Raw genomic sequence first — 22,431 nt, 5'->3', positions numbered from 1 at the left:
TGATGGATTTTATTTCACAGTATGCAGAATGGTTTTACATTTCAAACGAAAGTACAGGTCAATACAAAGACTGCTACTGTATATACTTGAGGATAGAACCAGAAAAAGCACAAGACTTGTTTACATAAGGGTCTTCCATTTTCAATTAATCAGAACATGCGCAAATATACACTTATATGAAGCAAAGGATATGCAGTTAAAAACCACACCCGTGTGAAGTGAGGGGCACTTTTATCATCGTACATCATCCATTCATTGTCAATGGGAATTTACACTTCGTGTAGGACAGAAATAGCAGATTTGCTTGTCCACATCTGATGTTTGTGTAAGACGAAAATGTACACTATAGCTGAATATAGGAGGGGCTAGCGCTCCCCTAAAAAAAGGAAAAAACAAGAAGGGGGTGGGGACTTCGACTTTTTTATACAGGCCTTCGTATTGCAGCCGCCCGTAGGTGCATTTTGAGAGCAGTTTTGAAGGAGTCTAGGGATTCACATTTCATAATGGATGTTGGTAGGGCGTTTCACAGGGCGAAATTAATTTAAACCCTTCTTTGAACCGAATCTGGGTTGCACGTGGTTTGTTGAACTATGGTGTTTTCTCACAGGTACATGGGTATCTTGTAGCAAATCTTGTAGACCATGCCCATTGCAAGTTGTCAACCCATAAGCCATTCCAGCCTATCAAAATGGGCAGGGGTGAGGTGGATTCGGGGAGTAAGGCCAAGTCGTAGCCGGACAAGTTTGTTTTGGGAAGTCTGGAGCCTTGTTTTAATGGTCTTTGAGGTGTTGTGGTACCATGATGAGGTGCATGCATAAAACAACCTTGTATGAGGGCTCCTGTTAGGGAGAATTTAGGCCTATACTTAAGGGATGTTCATTTTATTTATATACTCATTTGTTTATTCATTAAACGATCTAATGTATTAATTAGATTAAAAATAAATGTCAAAAAGCTCTATATTCCTAGTGTTTAACATGTCTCTCGTCTCTCTTGCACTTTAGTAGACTGGAAATATATATAGGCCTACACATTTTATCCATAGATGAATGCAGGATATATACTTTATACATGCAGGATTGCTCGATTGGAGGTGATTATACAAAATTGGACGTAGCCTAATATACAATTGAAGCTATAAATAGGTTCTCTCTCCTGATCAAATTGGTACCTGGAACTGCAAATATATTAATATTAGTAGTAGGCTATAGTTTTTAACTGGAGAGATGGGGAGACCCATGTTACTGAACAAACACCATGCATAATTATAGAGTTTTTACTATATTTAACGTTTTTGCTTTGACCACAAAAAATAAGTATTCTACACTACCAGCACATTCAAGGGGTGATTATGATTGTGTCAAGAGTTTTCATTGTAAGCCAGTTTAAAATCCAATACAGTAAAAAGCAAAACCTGTAATATATTACAAGCCTGCCTATCAATTTGAACAGATGTGCACACAATGGACTGTCTTGCAAAACACGTGGCATCCCGATTTTACAGATGTCCCTTAGAAAGAACACACGCACATCAAAGTTAATAGCTCCTAATTTTGATATCGTGGTGTGAAACAACAATTTGTGTACTTCTGTGATTCACGCAAAAACAAGATACGATTTGCTTGCTAAGTCACTATAAAGAAACGTTTGATCTGCGTTTTACAATTGTTTTAAGTCAATTCTTCAATTGCTGTTTTTAAGTGAAGATGTGTGAAGATCAAAGGTACTAATTGGACAGTTCTCAATTCACCAACATCAGAGCGATATAGACTTTGATAGGCATTTTCAAACGAATTTGTACCTTTAATCTAGGCCAGTGACTCTCAGATCTTTTAATTTCAAAGCCCCCAAATTTAAATGTATTATAGGCCACAGTAAGACACTGGACTTTTATCTCTGGGACCCAATGGACATAGACATTCCTTTACTGTCTAAAACTATAACCTATAGACTATAGTGAAAGTCTAGTTAAAATAACCTAGTTGAAATTCTTGTACATTATTTAGTTGTTTTTACTTTGTAGGCAAACAAAAAAAGAACTTTCAATATTTAACTATATAGGCTATTATGCCATATTTAAGAAAATGATAGCGACATAACACGTTTAGGCTGTATGGATAGCTGTATAATAGCTAAATAATAATAATAACATCTCCATCATCGTCATCATCAACAACAATAACGTAATATTATATCCTAGGTACGCCCTTGTGATCTCTGGTCATTTAGCAAGGCCTGCTGACATTATTTATTATTAAGTCAAAAATACCGAATCTATGTTTATCCAGGTGCACATAACTTCTAGCCTAGAAGTTTAGTCATTTAAATGAACCATATAAGCGGCAAACGTTTCTATTTATTGTAAGTAATTGGTATTCCTGTAAGACACTCCACCCATTATTCTAAATTAATGGATTCATTTAGAAGGTGTTGGCCACCCGTGGTGAGTGCACTTCCTAGAAACACCAGCTCCGTGTATTCTGTCCAGCATTAGCATTTCCATTCAATGTATAGTCTAAAGCTAAATATGACAAAGAAAATATCCCATAATATTCATCCATGAGTTGGAATTTCATAACACAAATCTCGTTTGTTTTATTCTTTTACAATTTGCCAGACGTGGATGGAGAGAATGAGAATGAATAAAATCTCCAATCGGGTTCACACCTTGTTAACAGCGCCATTAGCTTCCCTTTATATTCACTGATGGGTGATTTACATTTGCGACCAAATAGCATCTTTATAGCTGTTTGCTGAGAGGTTGGAGACACTGTAAACGGTTGATATAAAAAGTGGAGCTTCCTCCAGACGCCTTCACACTTCACTCTGCTGGCGGTGTGGCTTGAGGACATTTACGCACACGGAGACTTACAACTGCAGGCTTTTATTTCCAACATGTTGCTTTTTGTGCTGAGTTGTTGTGCCATGGTCGTGTGCACCGCAGTTGCACGGCCCACGAATGATTTGGAAAACCAATTAAAAGTGGAAAACGAACCAGAGGAGGTTCGCTCGGCGGCTATCAAGAGGCTCCTGGAGGTTTTTGGGATGGAGGATCCACCGATGGCTCGAGGCCACAAGCAGCCTCCTCAGTACATGCTGGATTTATACAACACTGTTGCAGACGTCAACGGCGTCACCAAGGACCCCTATCTTTTGGAGGGGAATACCGTTCGCAGTTTCTTCGACAAACGTAAGCTTGGAATATCATTTATGAATGTCTTATGCTATAGTTTAGTTAACTTATAATACGAACCATACCATAGTATTAACAGCAGATGGAATGGCCGGTGTCTAACAATATTATTTGTCTTTTTCAGTGCGCAGTGATCAAGTTCAGTTCAGGTTCAATTTGTCCAATGTTGCGATAACGGAGAAAATTCTCACTGCCGAGTTGCATCTGTTCAAGTTGAGACCCCAGACATCAACAACGTTCAACAGACATCATTTCTGCCAGGTAATTGAATGCTACAATAATATTAACATTACCTGCCCTGATTTGTCATGCTCATACTAATCAAATTCAGCAATTATAGTTTGGAATTGTGACTCAGTCTCAGCAGACAATTTCTAACATGCAATTAAATCTAAAGTAAGCCTATACACTTATAGATATAGGCTACTTTTCTGATCTGCCATCAAGCTCTGCCATCAAGCTCAAGCATGGAACTCATGACTAAACTCCCCCCCCCCCTTTTCTTCATTTAGGTCAGCATTTACCAACTCCTTAATAGCAAGAAAATGAACATTACACAGAAGAAGCTGCTCTCCTCTCGGCTGATCCCCGTCCACTCCACTGGTTGGGAGGTGTTCACCATTACACAAGCTGTAAGTATATCCTACAGGTCTGCACTCACTGCACACAGCAAAATCCTCAGTGTCCATTGATACTGAGGACTTTACTTTGGGAATGTGAACATAATTACTGAATGAATCTGCAATGATGGCTGTGTTACAATCGACTTAATGACATTTTGTTTCGCTTTAGGTGCGCTCCTGGATGTCAAATGAAGACAGTAACCTGGGTCTTCAGGTGGTAGTGAAGACCCTGGGAGGGACCCCCATGGACATGAAGCATCATGTGCGTTTCGCATCAGGACGCAACCATCACCTGAGCAAGCAGCCCATGCTGGTGCTCTTCACTGATGATGGACGCCGTTCAGCTACCCTGGAGAACAAAGGTACACTTCATCGCCATAAGTGAACGCAACATAATATCACTGTGCTTTCCATTCAGATCTAAGGGCTATGGTGGGAATTGGATCAGTACAATTATTGTAATGAGTACAGATTGTTCGGCGCTTGTATCTATATGCTCCATATACCGGTTTAAATCTGTAGTACCGTTTGTTGAGTTGACCATTGCTATTTTCGAATGAAACAAACCAAAGGATACAATGTGTGCCGATAGAACATTGTTGTGACAGTGTCATCGCATGACACTGTCATACGATGAAGTATAAAATAAGGCTTAGTGGTTAATAAATCTAAACACAGAACCATATATTTTCCTAAATTAAAATCTCTTCTCTCTTCCATCAGATCCCAGTGACTCAGTGGACTCCCCCTCCCTGCCCCAGCGGCCCATGAAGGGCGCTGCCTCCCGGCCTGCCCGCTCCCTAGACTACTACGACGAGGAGATCATCACGCCGACGCCATGCAAGCGACAGCCCCTCTATGTGGACTTTGAAGAGATCGGCTGGTCGGGCTGGATCGTCTCCCCGCGTGGCTACAACGCCTACCACTGCCAGGGCTCGTGCCCCTTCCCCCTGGGCCAGAACATGAGGCCCACCAACCACGCCACGGTCCAGTCCATCATCAATGCCCTGAAGCTGACCAAGGGCATCGACATGCCATGCTGCGTGCCCGACAAGCTCTTCTCCATCAACCTGCTGTACTTTGACGATGAAGAGAATGTGGTGCTAAAGCAGTATGACGACATGGTGGCAGGGAGTTGCGGCTGCCAATGATGATATGTGTTTGGACCACCAATAAGACTATTAACCAGCCACTGAGGACATAACACAGTCATGTGAACGGAAAGCTACAATGTGAAAATCAGTCACGTTTTATAAAATTGTAACAATCTCTACAAACTATATACAAACTACTAAGTTTTTAGATGCGATAGTAACAGTTGAGTTATGTGCACGATGGCAAGTGGCATTGTAAAATATGTAAATATGCAGAAATTATAATATATAGTTGTGAAGGAAGTAATATCCCGTGAAAGATGTACATGTTTATATTATCTGTTATGATATTAATTAAATCTTAATAAATGTAGAAAAACAAAAAACTAGAGAATGAAAATGTGTCCATTGACATTTATTTATTTTTAGTATAGTGGGGATATACACAAAAGGCCAGCTAAAACAGTAAAAATTGACCACTAAGGGCTACAGTTGTTTGAAATTAATTTAATTATATAAAATAAATATGCAATCTGTAAATTTTTGAACGGAATAGTTTTGACTATATATTTATTAACGCATGATCTTGAAGAGTTGGTTATACTGTCTCCCTGCTATTCTATTGGAGAAAAAAACACGTCTATACCGGAGAAAGCAGACAGGCTCTATTAGCTCAATGGTATAAATTCAGAACTTGCGCAGGAACGCCAGGATTCAAATTTGGAGTTACAGTTACACAGCAGAGCTTTAACTTCATAGTCTTTATTTACAAAGTCTCTATAAATCCTGACAGTTTATTTTTCAATCCAATAGAACAGAGGTTCACATGTCCCCTAGCACTTGCTTTTGATTGTCTGTTAATAGGATTAAACACAGGAGAAAAAAAGCACTATGGCTTGTTTCCATTGGGGTCCTTTGTACTCAATTCATCAAAGCTGGCAAAGTAAGCTGGCAAAGTAAAATTGGGTTTAAAAATGAATACATTTTGTAAACAGTAGAATGACAGTAAAACGTGTGAGACTGAGTCTAAAGTGAGAATGAGAGAAACTCTTTAAAGGGAAACCTTCACCCTTTTTTCAAAAAAAGATATGTTAATGACGTTTAGAAGATTTAGAACACTTTCCTGGGGGTCTTTATTCGTGTAATATATGGTTTTCAAATATTAAATGCAGGTGAGGTTTACTTGAGAGAGATCCCAACCCACATAAGGTCATGCATATATGGTTAAATTAAGTATAGGGATGTCCCGATCAAATCACCCAAAACATGTTATTTTCAAATCTGGTCTATACCCGTAATTAAAATATTGAACATGTTGCTGTATTGTTATTGGAACAAGCTTTGCAGCAGCTATACTATACTAATATATTTGATTAGTGATTAGAGACATTTTAGCCACTGGAAAAGGTTTAAAAACTCATTGGCTTAATGACCAATGGCCAATACTGATTAGCATATACCTTGATTAGATCCCTAAAATGAAGCCCAGTGGGATGGGTAAATTCACCTGAGAACGGACGTGCATTGCTGAGTGCCAATCCACATCTGTATTTTGCACACAGCAGTGTGTCTGGAGAGAACAAAATTAAGTGTCTAAAGGTGACAAGTCTTCAATGAGTAGTGTGGATTTGAAAATGTATTGTCTCTCTAACTGTCCAGCAGTATAGACATGCATTTGGAGCAGGCTTTTGGGTTGACTCTCAGATCATTATTGCTTCCCTATGGCACGGCCTAAAACCAACCATTGAATGCCTACTATGTCATTAACTACTATTCAGAGGCAAGTATTATAGGAATAACATATGTGAATTATATTTTAAAGCATATAGTCCCTTTACTATAAGGTAATATCAGATTAGTTTTACAGCATTTCCGCTTTACTAAACATTTTACTGGTGAAAGGAAATGTGGAGTGTAGCTATATAAATGTGACATGACATGTGACAAGTCATAAGGTAAATTTGGCTTCTGAGGTCAAACATTAAACTGTAACAGAATGACATTCACATTTTGTACTGATTTTTACTGCTGTTTGTATGTTTATTTTACTGCCACCAATTCACGTTATTGCCAGCACTGCAGCCCCTTAGGTAACTGTTCTATTATACAGAGAGACAGGTGACAAATTAAAATGAAAATATCATGTAAAAAAGGTGTCATGGGCCACCAGAAAAGCTTCAATGTCATTGATTGTCCAAGTCTGTTTAACACATCAGTCCAAAATCTCTATGTTGAGACCTGGTGACAATTACCGGAAGTCATGGCATATGACCACCTCCAACCATTACAGATGTGCTATAGTTAACACAGCCATAACGATTGGTTACAATAATGTTTTATTCGTTTAAATAAGTTACGGTATACAATACCTGTTAATAGATTGAACAAAAATAAAATAACAATTGCAATGAGAACCAGAAGAAAATATCACCTGTTAAAATCATGCTTTCATCAAATTGGAAGGGAACAGTTCTTTTTTTAAAGATATTTTGACGTTCTACACTACAGTGAGTCTGCACAGAGAGAGTATTACCACCAGAGGGTGATGAAACTTTGATGAAAGTGTTGGGTTGGTAACCCCTTTGCGCCACCCCTTATCCCTAAACTTATTTGCAACTTTTTACTATTTTAAAACATTTTAAAATAGTATAAATAGCCAATCTATAAGCTAACAACATGTCGATGTAGATTGGCTAGTTGAACTATTTTGGAATGTTTTAAAATAGTACAAAATGGCAAATAAGTTTAGGGATAAGGGGTAAAGGGTGGCGCAAGATGGAGCCCATAATCTATGGATACCGGTAGGCCTATATAGAATGACAAAAAAAATGAATAACTAAAAACAAAGAATTAAAATATATTAAAAAATGTGTTTCAAAGATTGGTTTAAATGTATTTTTTCTTATTATATTATATTATATTATAAACCAGGAATAGTCTGGAGAGATGGGGGACAGACAGAATGTAGATGGCACCCGGGAGCAGTATGGGTTGGCGCCCCAGCCTGTGTCTTCCGTGAGGAAGAAGCCCAACAAACCCACGGTGAGGCCTTTAGGAGGGCCATTCAAACCGCAAGCGGAGCCTGCGGCACCACCATGGGCTAGGTGGAGCCTGCAGAAGAACCATTGCGGCTCGAGAATCCACCATTCCTGGGAGTCTGGTGGAATGCACAGGGGCTGGACCTCGTGAGAGCAGGAGTGGACCTGGTGAGACGTAGGAGGGGCCCGGACAGGAGTCAACCTACAGAGCCTATAGTCCTTCCACGTGCCAGAATAGTGCCTCCCAGTCCCGGCAGAGTATTTCGGGAGGAACGGATTGTGTGGCCCTGGTTTTTCCCTAATGGGACTGATCGAGGGTAGCTACTGGTACGTAAGTCAGGACTTGATCACCCCGGCTGGGTCACCCGAGTGAGGGGTATGATGTTGGGAGACCCGAAACCCCGATGACCTTGGGATACATCACTGAGGATACGTCCCAGGTGCAACCATGCGATGTATTTTTGTTTTATATTTTGCATGCTATGATTATGCATGCGCACACACACATACACCCACCCACAATATACTGAAATAAGACCCAGGCTCAGCTGTTTCCTAATGTCACCTCTGACAGCAGCTTACAGTGAGAAGAACAAAAGCTTGTGTCCCGAGTAAAGCGATGATATGAGGGGTACTCTGGGATGGTGATCCATGACCAGATGACTTGAAAGACTGTTGTTGTCAGAGCTGTCTGTGGCTTGTCTGTTGACAAGGGATATTCTTACTATCTGGGTTCTCCAAGCATGTGTCGCTTCCTATTAAAAATAGTGGATCTGTTCCTGTAGGCAATTTGCTACTGATCGGTCCAGTGGTTTGCAAGATTAGCTTCGAAAACACCGACCAACCCTCTTATAGATCATCCGACTCCTGCTGAGCCATGCTGTGAAACATCTGTATGTATCTGAGATAATTTTGTTCTAATCTTGGCAAAATAAATATGATCAAATGTAATGTTTAATTACATTTGTTTGTTGTACATAGAAGCCATTATATAACAAGCTCATTTTCAAAGTTAAAAACAAACAAACAAATACTTCCAATTAGAATAATTTAACAGATGCACGTTATTAGTACTGAAATGAAGTGTAATTGTTTTCCTGTCATCATGCCTTATTGTCAGCTGCAGGAAACTATTCTTCCTAATAATCCATCTTGTTTGTTCACTACCTTAATAGTATTCCTTTTGTCGTTTGCTCATCATGCATATTATTTGAAAAAGTATAGTGTTGCAACCTTAGCTAATAAATGGAATGCAAGAAAATGGCAATTAAATGTCTGTCTAGCATGTTTGGTTTGCATGAAAAAGGGGAAACTATTCTACTTCAAATAACAGCTATAAGTTTGGATTGGAAGTTTAGACCCCTTTTGAAACCATCACATTACTTCTGACGTCTTGCCAAATAAATGCACAACAATGAAATTCTCAGCTAAAACAATGCTTGTCTCCCATCAGAAAGCCTTAGCCTATTGGTTCTAAAGCAATGTGTAACCTGAGTGCTGAGCGAGGCGTTGGCCATAGAGTTGCACTAAGGGGGTTGATACCACTCGGCATGATGCCGGACGACAGCCCCTGCTCATTGTCAAAGGGGCAGCTATTCACCTTGGTGAAAACGATGAAATGCTGCCATTATAATGGAGAACCAAAGGGCTCTATGGCTGCCTGACACCTGATACCCTCTTTGGCACTGGCACCCCTTCCTTTTGTCCCACTATTTAATATCTGACATATCCACAGGCTGTTCAAAAGCATTTCATGTTGGAGCTGCAATGGCCATGAGCTTAAGAATGTGTCCACTTAGACATGGGGAATAAGCAGACCATCTTTACAGCGCAACAGCTAGATGCATATCAGGTTAGTGATACCCCTTTATACTTTTACTATGTTGGTCTCCTCTTAAAAAAAAGAGACATTTGAAACAAATTGCTTGACTCGGTTTGCACAGCGCTGCTATTTCACCAATTGTCTAAATTAGTGATGGGCAAATACACATCAGAGGTATTGACAGACTTGTCAAACTGCGTTTGTTCGCTTATCTGTTTGCTCACAAAACAGAGGTGACCAAAAGCAGTGAGAGGGACCAGGTGTTTGTGATGTCACAGATCACAGCCCCCTGTTGGCTGCATTCAAATCAAAGGGCCCCAAAAGGAGGACGGGTGGCATTTGTTGATTTATCACAGCCTCCTCTGAAGTTCAGGGCTAATTTAGAACTGGGGTTCATCTTTAGAAGTTTTCCAATTAACATCAAAGTAGCTACACAATCAAAGGGCTTTGCGGTTCAGAAGAAATTACTGTCATTGCACGTTATATGGATAATAAAAAGGACTCCATAAAATGACTGTTAATCTGTAGAAATGTTGCTACGGATATTTGTTTATTATTGTAGATAAAATGTATAAATAATGTTTACCACATAAAAAGCTATAGCCTGCAGTTGCATAAAAGTGTATTAACTTTTGTTTCAATCTCATCTATTCATAGAAGTACATATTATTTAATAACATATATATATTTGCAGGATTGTACATATTTTACAAGAAAGGAAATTATCAGGTAAGTTAATCACAAAATTCTTAAGGTTTTGGCTTACTAACATGTACTAACTAAATATTATTGTTGCTCAAAGTTTAACAGTTCAATATCAGGAGACCAATGTGATTACCTTCCAGTAGCCTTCCCTTGAAATCAATTAAGAAATACAGTAGTGTGTGTGTGTGTGTGTGTGTGTGTGTGTGTGTGTGTGTGTGTGTGTGTGTATAGTATACACACAAACACAAATGTTATGCAATGTTGTAATCCAATACTAAATGTAGCATTTTTCTAAACGTTTCTTACAATAGGCTGTTCTATCGCTATCGGGATTTGGCACCACAGCTTGTGCCACTCGACTACACCAGCCAGCCAGATGTGAAGCTACCATATGAGCTGATTGGCAGCATGCCAGAGCTGAAGGTAGATCCAGTGGCCCTCACGCACCCCACAGATCCCGCTCTCCCTGTGTTACTAATTAATAATGAATGGCCAACTAATCGACGGCGGTCCTTGACCGGTTATGTGTTATCCGACTCTTTTAAACTTGAAGAAAGTCCACTCGAGGGGACCCCGGTCAATTATGCGCCTCTTTACACACTGATGACGTGCTTCAAACCAAAAAAGCGCGGTCCAACTGCAGTTGTAACTCAGGTCCATTTCACTAAGACTACTAGAGGGTTTAAGTGGTTATAGGCTTTAGGGACCGTCTGAGAGCAAGGAGGCATTTATGTAATTAACACTATTTTTAACTGGATCCTCAGTATATGTAGCAGAAAACTTTAACCGTTTGGCTGCTGATGGCCAGTAACCGGAACGCTCACCACAAAACACTTCCCCCGATTTGTTTTGCAGACTGCTCCACCCAGCGGTTCCTGTATTATTTTTTTTTACTGTGGTTAAGATTAGGAATACGTTTAGGGTTAGGTATAGATGTACTGAGGTTAAGTTTAGGAATAAGGTTAGGTTTAGGAATAAGGTTAGGTTTAGGCATAGTTTTACTGAGGTTAGGTTTAGGAATAAGGTTAGGTTTAGTTTAGGCATCGTTTTATTGAGGTTACATTTAGGAATAAGGTTAGGTTTAGGCATAGTTTTTACTGAGGTTAGATTTAGGCATAGTTTTACTGAGGTTACCTTTAGGAATACCTGGTGGCGACCATTCCGAATATATAAGAAATAAAGGAAGACATACACTTTGGACACTGTTGGTTTATCTTTCTAACTACATCAAATATTCACAATAGCCTACTGTACACTGTACAAAAACAATTCCAATCCCATCATGTTTACCTTTAAGAGCAGTTGCTTTCTCTTGTGATTAGGACAACCCATTCCGTCAAAGGATAGCCGAGGTATTCTCTGCGGATGGAGAAGGAAACATGACTCTGGATGACTTCCTGGATATGTTCTCAGTTCTGAGTGAGATGGCTCCACGTGACCTGAAGGCATTCTATGCTTTTAAAATTTATGGTAAAGCATAATTTAATTAATTGTCCAAATGATGTAGCCGCGAACAATAACAAAAAGCCAAATATATTGTACTACCCTAAAACAAAATCAAGACACACTTGGAATTAATTCGTTTTTTTCTGATTTTGATCAGGATTGGCTACTTGATTTAGAACAGCTACTTGATTTGAATTCTGTCTAATGTATTTTCCCCCAAAAAGATTTTCTTCCATTTGCAAATTTTGTTAAGTGAAATGGATAACATATTTGAATTGCATTGCCTGAGATAGAATTGTCTTGTTTCTGTATCTATATCGTTAAAAGACACATGTTATTCATTGTTATTATACTACTATATTGTTCGTCTCTGTCGTGTGGAAACTTTATACTGTATGTCCAAAACTGATACTCTCTTCGCTTCTTTTGATGCTTTTGTGTGTCACTGTAGTAAAAAAACCCACAAAACCTTTGAATATGGTTTCTGCCCGACAGCAACAATATTTTTATATTTATATTGGAGTAAGTAGTGTCTGCAGTAACAACTATACGATGAATGCACAGTAACTACAATGCCATAACTCTTGCAAACAGAGGGGGCACACCTAAATAAAAGAAGCTATAGAGCATGATGTACACTAGCCTAGGGAAAGTTATAAATTATTAACTAGCCTATTATTGAGAGGAACGGCTTGTGAAAGCCCAGTTTGTGCTCGCAGTGACAGTGTCCCCCTAATTAACCAGCGCCGACAGATGAACTTGTTGCATACACAAAGTCATGGTCATGGGTCAATGAAAGTTTTCATCCATTATTCAAACCCAAAGTTGGAAAAAAGGAAGAAAATCTTCAGGTTTTCAGCTACGGTAACTGTAATGAGGGCATAATCAGGGCCGGTTGTAGCCTGCTAGGGTCAGAGTGACATTAGTGTGGGCCGGTATAAATAATAGGTAACTTGGGGCGATACATAGCCAAGAGTTTAGAGAAGCTGTATCCATTCCAGAAGGTTCCAGTCCCTGAACAAATGGCACGACAAAACCACGCCAAAATGAGAAGCAGACAAGTATCCATTCCAGAAGGTTCCAGTCCCTGGACAAATGGCACAAAAACATGGCAAATTGACAGCTGGCAAACAGCCAGCTCCTGCCATTGTGCCCTCAGGCCTGTCCAGTTTATGGCTGTGTTTGTGTGGCGTTATTGGATGGGTTCAATGAGGCCTGTCCAGTTTATGGCTGTGTGTTTGTGTGTGGTGTTATTGGATGGGTTCAATGATGGCTGTGTGTTTGTGAGTGGTGTTATTGGATGGGTTCAATGTAAATAATCAGTTATCCTTGGGGTAGTGTTTCTATTTCATTTTACTCTAATTTAAAAAGAACAGAGGTTTGCTGCTACCCTATGGTTGCGTCAGTGAGTAGGTGGAGGGCAGATTGTTTTAACCTAAAATAAAATAGAACTGCTTCATCCATATTTGAACATATACACATTGTTTTGATCATTTACCAAAAACAGAACTGGCTCCATATCCATGTACCTAGTAGTATATATTATTCAATATTAGCCTCCTGTTTCCTTTGGAAGAAATTCAGACAAATCACCCATAAGGAATTTGGTTTCTCGTGTTACTCAAGTCATGACAAACCTCTCACGCTCCGAGAGACACTGAGCAGGAGACAGGTCTACTCTGTACAGATTGCATAGCATGAACAGACAGGCGTGTAAACACCCAGTGCTCAATGTGTAAACATGCATAGCTTCTGTGCCCCAGCCTACTGTATAATTGCCTTTACAACCGTGTTTACATTATAGGCTATAGCATTATTAAATTCTAGGTTCTAGAAGATTTTCCTGTATATATGCTAATAAATCCTAGTATATCCTATAATACAAGTTCAGTCTCTCTCTCCCTCTATTGATGCACTGGGTGTCACTCAGAAAAACGTTATAGAAAATTCAACTGTGACATCTCCCAGGCGAAATTAATTGTGTTGACTCAATGTGTCGCTTGTGTCAGCCTACATAAACGGGTGGAAACATCCATATACATCCACAATTATGACAAACAATTTAACAAACAATACCATTCAGAGCTTCAGCTAATGGATTCTCTCTCTCTCTCTCTCTCTCTCTCTGTCTCTCTCTCTCTCTCACACACACACACACACACACACACACACACACACACACACACACACACACACACACACACACACACACACACACACACACACACACGTGAATACTGAAACTTGTGGCACTAAAGAATGCATGACCAACGCACTTTGTTTTACTTCCGAAAAGATTTCAACGACGACGACTTCATCTGCAGGTCTGACCTGGAGAAGACCCTGAACAGGCTGACCCGCAACGAGCTGACAGAGGAGGAGGTGAAGATGGTGTGTGAGAAAGTGCTGGACGAAGCGGACCTGGATAACGACGGCCGGCTGTCTCTGGAGGACTTCCAGAACATGATTGTCAGAGCGCCGGACTTCCTCAGGTAAAAATAGTAATAACAAAACCACCATTTGATTATTGGGGGAAATATGTGGCCTTTAGAGTCGCAGTAGATACATTATTAGTTAATGTATATGAAGCTGTGTTATTGTATTGGACTATTGTTATACAGTATTGTTAATAATGTTCTTATTTGGGTGGAACTATAACTTTGACCACAAAGAAATGAAACCAGGAGTGGAATAAACCTGGACTATTTTATATTATGTTACATTTCTCTCCACAGCACCTTCCACATAAGGATATGATGCCATGCTGCCATACTTCCATCTGTCTTGCACTCAAGAGATGAAGTGCAGAGACTGCTGCATCTGCAAATGTTTTAACTAGTTTATACTTCATCATATGACAGTGTTGAGTTTTTCTTTAAAACAGGTTATTTTCCGAAAGCAAGTGTCATTAGCAGTATAAATTAGGCTGAACGCTGGCATACCTACAGTATATAAGCCTCCTCGTCTCTGCATTTACAGAATTTCCACCATAATGTAAAAGAGAGGACAATGCCACCAAAGTGTTCTCCATTAAAAAATATTTTTTTATGCATTTAGCTGATATTATGAAGCTTAAGGATGCTGAAATATTTACAGTAAGTCTACTGCAAGCCCAGGATGTTTTGTCACTCACACCTGTAAACAGCGGTGTTGAATAATGCTACTCTGGTACTGTACATCCCGCATTGCCCCTTCAATCAGGACAAGGCTCATTAGCTATGACCGTCAACATTCGTGTTGGCATTTATCAGGCTCAGTTACATCCGTCCATAAAGGAAACATCTGCCAGAATATTTCAATGGGCCATAGAGGGCCAATGGAGGGAGACATTTGTGTCATTAAAGCAGTCACGCTCCATTGTGACACCATAGGGTCAACTGACAATGAGAACTTTCCGCTATCATTCTGACAATTTGCACTCAAACCAGAAAGGACATTTCAGGTGAAATAAAGATGTTTTTCTTTTTTAAGAATCTTATTTTATTAAATCAAAAGTACACATATCTACAAATTGTAGATCCATTTTCCATGTGGTTTTTAGAAAGTATACAGTACAATTAAAGAGGTTCTCTTTATGTAATGTGATATTTACAGCGGTTTACTTTGTTGCTCAAAAGTATTTTTTCCTCCTCCTGCATTCTTCGTTTCAGTGGGAAAAAAAATGTGGTCACTTGTAAAACAAGGGAATGTAAATGACATGAATTTAACGACAATCACTAAAAACCAAGAGGGGAAGCATTTGACTATAATGCTAAATACAGTCTGCGTTGTACATTTAAGATTTAAAGCCATCCTTCAAATGCGGGAACCACAGTTTATCTGCAGCTTAATGGACTCACTCCTACACTACTGTACCAATCTTACGTAAACCAAGAACTAACTTTCACTGATGGACCACTACAGTTTTCTACTAATGGGGGTCTCACCCTAGATCCTGTTTTGGCTTTAGTGCAACGAAACAAAACAAAATGACGAAACACCCACTTTATCAACTGTGTTGACGAGGATGTCTGAAAGGTCCAAATTTCACAATGCATAGCTCAAATAAGGGAGAAGTTGAGTATTAGGCATTAAGACAAAATGGTTGTGGTGTGGTAGTCATATAAGGTCCTTGGGATACTGAAAGGTGCAGGCTAGCAAAGAGGATCTCATCTCAAATATTGTGCATCTCGTCAGAAGCTTGTCTTTTAGACAAGGCGCGAATATGGGAAGGACAAAAGAAAAGGAGAGAAAATGCCATCAAATGAAAATGTTTAACACTCACCAAGAGTCAAAGGTTACATCACACATGAATACATTTTAACTTGCATTTAAAAAATAAAATACTGTTTTGATTTTGGATGGTGACAATAGTGTGCCAATGGTGCCACCTAGCTGTCAAACAACAGACTGGACTAAACACGACAATGCTCAGGGGGAAAAAAGAAAAAAAAGTTTAGAGATCGATGTTGACTTGACTTCATAAGCCAAGAAAATATCACATTTTAAGTAAAGCAGAACCTGGCAGAGCAGTAGCACACACAAGTTAGCAAATTCTCATTTTTAACGTCTATACTAACATCCTTCCCAATGAACACAGGGACCTTGGAACAAAAAGGCATGGAATAGCAAAAATGAGCATGTTCATTTATAAAGTTATAGTCAAATTGAAGGAATAACTAGGTATGCCCAATATAGCTACCATTATGATCCATTAGATTATCAATTTGCTTGTGTTGCGAAACTATCACTTGGCACAGACTACACACAAAACACACGTTACTGGTAAAGTGCAAGGAGGATTGCATGGGTAAGACGAGGGAGACCTGTTCACACTGTAACATGTCAGTGACAATGCCGTCAGTCGATACCCCAGAGTGAACTGTATACAGTTTGAATTGCTGCTGCTGAAACCAGAGACGTCATATAGCTTGAACGTGAATCACAGCTAACTGAAGGCTGCTGCACCTCTAAACAGGTCAAATACAATGCAAGCAAACGTGTCTTTACAGTGGTCTAATCCATGGGTATGGATAAGTATAGCAAGTACACAGTAATATTGTGCAAGTACTTAATGCATTGTTTATGTACAATTGTGTAGCAAGTAGCAACACAACTTATGGTCAGGTTTATAATTATATACAGTACATGCTTACAATGGTGTTCCTGTGCGCTTGTAAGAAAGAACTGAACATTATGCATTAGGAAGATTTAAGGACTTGCACAGTATTATTCTGTACTTACTGGGACTAACATTGTAATATAAAATGTTATCCATTGTAACAATTATCTGCAAAGCATGAGTTGAAATGTCTTTGATATAAGAACCTATTTTAGAAAACAAAATCATGTAAAACTGGAATATTGTCCTACTGTAAGTGGTGCCAACCAGGCTTCAAGCACTTGAAAGTTACTTAAGGCTAGGAGACACAGACGTGAGGTAAACATCTCCATCATCACAAAATAAGTACATGAATAACGTTAAGGGCACGAGGGCAGGATGTGGAACAGGATCTGTTCTCTTACAGCCATTCAAAATGATTGTCAAGGACTACATGCAAACCAAAAAAGGTAGAATTTGGTTGAATTAAGAATTATTTTTAAAATAAATTCTTCGTTCCTTGACTGCATTATGCTACCGATTCATTACCCTGCCCTTTCCTGAAATAGGATGTAGATGTGCGCAACCGTTTCCTTAGACGACAAGCCAGTCAGCCTCTGGTTGGCATTTGCCACAAGAATGAATGCAGAGGACTAATAAAAATAGATCTAAATATCACATTATTACAATCCCCAAATATTTTAGATCAATTAAATATTTTCATTGTCTAATTAGGGGCTCCACCATTAAAGTTGTGCAACTAGGTGGGTGGAAGAATGACCATGAAGCAGAGAGACTTAACAACAGGAAGGAAGAGCCCGCCTTTTGTGTGATATGTAATATCTGGACAATACTCCCGCAATTGTCCTTCCCCAGTTAATAGGCAGTCCAACCCGTGTAGACGATGGTGTTCTGCAAGTCGAAGGAGCTACAGCACCAAAAGTCTTCAGAGGAGAACGGAGGGGGAGAGGCTCCCCTCTACCTGCCGGGACAGCTGGGGATGGGACTGGGAGGACAGGCCAGAGTTAGGCAAGGACAGGGCGAGGAAGTAAAGGAGTGCTATAAGCAAGCACAGTCCAGGTGTTACCAGCCTGCTGGTGGCCGGCATCTAAGGCCCTCCGACCTCAGAGCAATGCACAGCGGAAGAAGCTGCTCTTTTTCTGAGGCTCAGAGATCTTGACCCCATGGCTACCCCCCGCCGGCGCGTTACCCTCCTGGAGGACAGACATTAAAAGAGAAAGGAACAGGTCATCGTTCTGCTATTTTGAGAGGAACTGAGCATATTGAAAGTAGGAACTGAGCACACTGACACTAAGGGTTTCTTAAAAGTGGTCTCTCTTAGCTCGAGCAAGTTGTTTGGGTGCATTTATATACAAACAGAAGTGAAAGTTGCTGGGCAAACCTCAGAACTGTATACGATAGCATAGCGCATAAATACAAATTTGTTCATATAAATAAGCCATTCATATAATCAATATAACAGATAGATGTACGCAGTAAAATAAACTGATAAAAATGGTAATTCTTACCAATTTTGTGTCCATTTTGGATTTGATATCTCTCGCAAGTGTCAAAAACGCCTACAAGCAAAAACACAAGGAAATGCAGTTTTGTTAAAGGAACTACTACTATTTTAAAACGTTTATTTTTTTTAATATTAAATATCATTCCCCACGCAAGTCATTATAATACAGACACTAAATAACTCAGGCTCGTTTCTATTCCATGCCAGCTTGGTCCAAAATAGACTTTAATTCTGTTAAAATATGGACTTGAACAAATAACTATGACATAGTAAGCTAAACTTATTTGGGTCAAATGCACATTTAAGACAATGGCAAGGAATGTATGGGGGATGGGTAGGGGGTCTTCATGCTCATTGCTTGAAGCAATGTTTTTATTGTGTTTACATGGTGCGACATGGGGTAAAGGGGATTACCGACATTGTGCTTAGAGCTATACATCTCAAGAGTCAGACAGGATAAAATGTATATTGAGGCAATCCAAATGACACTGCCCAGTGCCTAGATCAAAAGGGTAACCGGAGCACTATTTAAATTGCACTGAGAGTGAGAGTGAGAGAGAGAGAGAGAGAGAGAGAGAGGATAGTTGTTTAGAGTTTACACTAGATGAAGTAGAAATGCTAAAGTTTAAATACCAATACCACTTGTTTCTCTCCACTTTTCGCTGCGGCAGGTTGGAAAACCAGCAAGTTGTAAAGTAAAATGTTAAGTTGAACCTACACAAGACCAACCCGACACGCATTGTCCATTTTATGGACGTTCTCGGTGATCGACAATACATTACGCTTCAATACGAGTCAATAATGTGCTTGCCTTTAAAAAAAGAAGTGGGGATGTGCATATCCGACACGTTTTTCATCATTTGCCACCATTATATCATTAGGCTGAAACATGATTACAATGGGTAAACAAAAACAAAGTTAACAGGAAAGTATTCTGAAATACTACAGTTAACAGATTGTACATTGCTGCTCTTGGTATTGTTCTCCTTTTCAAAAGCTTTTTCCTGCTAAACCAAACTGCACACGAAACATCGGATAAAACATGCGCGTATTTAGTTACTATAACCTTTTTTAATGAAAATTGTTTATAAACAAGCGGCTAAATAACGAGCCGTCTGCGTGCGTGCTCCCACTGCCTTACTGCTCTCTCTGTCCGACTGAGGAGGCTTTGCACTGTGTTCCACTCTGCCAGAAATGACGCGAACATACTAATCTTAATGAAACAGCCTAAACGAACTAGTGCACAAGAACCATGTTGGTACAAATAAGAGATTCGATAGGGAATCTATATTTTATATACACAAATTAACAAGTAAAAAGAAAAAACATGTTGCGATGTTTCCTGGTTTTAAAGCGGCTAGTGGTCTCGACTCGTACCAAGCTCCCCGCTTATATGTGTTGCTATCGTGGGGCACAGGAGGGGTGTTTGTCTCTCTCGATCCCTCCACGTCGCAAAACCTCTCCCTTAACCAGGCTACATCTCCCCTCAGCCTATCCCCCACCGCTGGTCCACTCCTCAGCCCTGTGTCCTTTTCCCCTGGGAGAGAGTTGGGGAGCGTACTGTCTGCCTGCCACACGGTCCCTGAAGTTCCCCCCGCTGTGGTGAGAACCAAGGGACTGTGTGGCAGTCAACAATGGTGGACATCGTAAACAAAGTGGAAATGCTAATTTGGAACTGAAGACTGAAGAGGGGGAAGGATTAGTAGTAATGTCGTATGATGTCCATACGACATCACTGGTCGTGGTACCACCAAATCAGTTCTGAGACCAATTTCCATAAAAGCCCATATATGATGAGAAGGCCTGATTGTTAAAAAAGTGTGTATTAGTGGTGAAGAAGACACATAGGGGAGCCCAAAAAACAAAACAAAAATAAAAGTTTAAATTCATGGTAGGACCTTTAAGTTTCCTTCAAAGTTTCTATGCAAAAAACACACACACACACACACACACACACAACTACTGTAAGAGGAAGGGTTACTCACATTTTCCACATTGATATTGGCCTTTGCACTGGTCTCCATGAACTTGATTCCATACTCTAATGCCAGCTGAGTGCAAACAAGAACCATTTAAAAAAAGAAAAGAAGAGTCAGAAGTCTCATCTCATGAGGGTTAGTATCACACACACAAAATGTTAAAAATTATTCTTAAACTCATAGGAAAGCCTCACCTTTTCTCCCCTCTCTTTCGACACTTGCCTCTTGTCGTTGATGTCACACTTGTTGCCGAGGACCATCTTCTCCACGTCTGCAGACGCATGCTGATGAAGTAGAAAAAGACACAGACATGACAAACATGTCTATCATTCTTCAGCCTCACAGATTTAGTAGTAGTTTTAGTTCAGGCGATGAGGAGTTGCATTAAGGTTACCTCCTCTATATTCCTTATCCAGTTCTTGATGTTTTCAAAGGACTTCTCATTGGTGATGTCGTAGACGAGCATGATGCCCTGCCATCAAAGAAGAAGAAATCAAGTTCTTACCAAAAACATAGGAATGTACAATAGCCATGTATTGTGCATTTGTCAACCCTGACAAGTAACAAACAAGGATGGAGAGTTTGCCAACCACAATAAAATCCCCAAAAGAGGAAGAAGAAGGCAACCAAGACACTTACCATTGCTCCTCTGTAATAGGCTGTTGTTATTGTTCGGAAACGCTCCTGTCCTGCTGTGTCCCTGAAAAGGTCATGTTCGACATTTTGAGTACAAAAAAAGCTATCCATACAAACTAGTGAAATCTTGTGACAATAAGTAAGTCAGTGTCATTGTATTACTCAATGTCTGAATAACTTACCATATCTGTAACTTGATCTTCTTGCCATCTAGCTCTATTGTTCTAATCTTGAAATCGATGCCTGGAAGAAATACGGGGACAATCACAATAGTCATTATAAGCAAAAACTGATGTTTTGATGAATTGAAAATGGTGGGCCCTATTGTAAACAAATGTATGCTTTATGGTGTCGTCCACTCACAGTTAACAGTTTTTTTTTATTGAGTTGTACTTGAAATGCACTGTAATTCTGCAAACTGTTACTAAATCAATCAATCAATGTTGAATCGTTGATAGATAGACACCACCACCACAGATTGTCAAACAGGGGGATCTACAGGGTTAAGTTATTTACTGGTCTGGAACTATAGCCCAGTCATCCACTAGTCATCAAGACAAACTGGACATTAATACATGAAGAGAAGGAATATAACTCGTATAACTGCCACGCATTAATCAGTTAGTGTACTATTTATATCATGACTGTGCGGTTTCAGTCCAGACTGTAGACTGAGCCCAAGTGTTAGCCGCTGTGGGCTAGCTGCTAGCTGTCAAGCAGCTGCCGGTTGTGAGCGTTTATTACAAGCTAATCGGCTCCTCGTTTGTATTAAACAGTCCTCCTGAGTCCTGACACGGCATCATTTAACTGCGAATATATCACCACACATGTCATGATGAAGTAACCACCAGCAAACACCAGTATCACACCACTGCTAAAGCAGGAAACACAAGTAGCATAGTAGCTAGCTAGCGTAGCTTCCCTTCCCTTTCCAGCAAATAGGCCTGTCCCCCCGTGACAGAATATAGATGTTTTGTAAACACACACGTACAACGGTCAGTTTAGATTATAAAAAAGACGTACCTATGGTTGAAATGAACGTTGAGTTAAAGGCATCTTCCGAAAACCTGAAAAGAACACAGGTCTTCCCGACACCGGAGTCCCCGATTAAAAGTAATTTAAACAAATAGTCGTACGTCTTCGCCATTCTTGATATTGCGGAAATCCCGCCTGGCGAAGATCTGAACTGAATGTACAGAAAAGACGCCCCCTATCGGTGGCTCACTCATCCACTCCTACTACTGGCTCATTGCCACCAATATTTAAGGTTCTTTCGTTTTTCAGCATAAC

The 22,431-nt window shown here is 39.9% G+C and overlaps 3 protein-coding genes across 3 annotated transcripts; 2 read left to right on the top strand and 1 right to left on the bottom strand.

Annotated features, from left to right (window-relative positions):
- Window positions 1–2,766: 2,766 nt before the first annotated feature.
- Window positions 2,767–4,967, top strand: admp (anti-dorsalizing morphogenic protein; the record flags this gene model as incomplete). The annotated part of the gene is made up of 5 exons (XM_080777924.1): window positions 2,767–3,190; window positions 3,318–3,454; window positions 3,706–3,825; window positions 3,986–4,178; window positions 4,540–4,967. Exons 1-5 carry the CDS (start codon window positions 2,896–2,898, stop codon window positions 4,965–4,967), a joined length of 1,173 nt encoding a protein of 390 aa, XP_080634050.1. The 5' UTR covers window positions 2,767–2,895.
- A 3,766-nt stretch (window positions 4,968–8,733) lies between these two features.
- Window positions 8,734–14,903, top strand: LOC308325616 (calcium and integrin-binding family member 3-like). The gene is made up of 7 exons (XM_080778159.1): window positions 8,734–8,841; window positions 9,684–9,800; window positions 10,465–10,499; window positions 10,787–10,898; window positions 11,798–11,945; window positions 14,218–14,413; window positions 14,657–14,903. Exons 2-7 carry the CDS (start codon window positions 9,750–9,752, stop codon window positions 14,676–14,678), a joined length of 564 nt encoding a protein of 187 aa, XP_080634285.1. The 5' UTR covers window positions 8,734–8,841; window positions 9,684–9,749; the 3' UTR covers window positions 14,679–14,903.
- Window positions 14,904–16,160: 1,257 nt separating this feature from the next.
- LOC308325989 (ras-related protein Rab-8A-like) lies at window positions 16,161–22,305 on the bottom strand. Its single transcript, XM_080778788.1, has 8 exons — window positions 22,165–22,305; window positions 21,324–21,384; window positions 21,145–21,205; window positions 20,900–20,977; window positions 20,700–20,789; window positions 20,512–20,577; window positions 18,531–18,581; window positions 16,161–18,215 (listed from the first exon to the last, which is right to left on the bottom strand). Exons 1-8 carry the CDS (start codon window positions 22,286–22,288, stop codon window positions 18,126–18,128), a joined length of 621 nt encoding a protein of 206 aa, XP_080634914.1. The 5' UTR covers window positions 22,289–22,305; the 3' UTR covers window positions 16,161–18,125.
- Window positions 22,306–22,431: the final 126 nt, after the last annotated feature.

The sequence above is a fragment of the Protomyctophum bolini genome, assembly GCF_963924005.1.
Source record: "Protomyctophum bolini genome assembly, chromosome: 12".
In the NCBI taxonomy this organism is placed as follows: domain Eukaryota; kingdom Metazoa; phylum Chordata; class Actinopteri; order Myctophiformes; family Myctophidae; genus Protomyctophum; species Protomyctophum bolini.
This window is presented reverse-complemented; position numbering and strand designations above follow the sequence as displayed.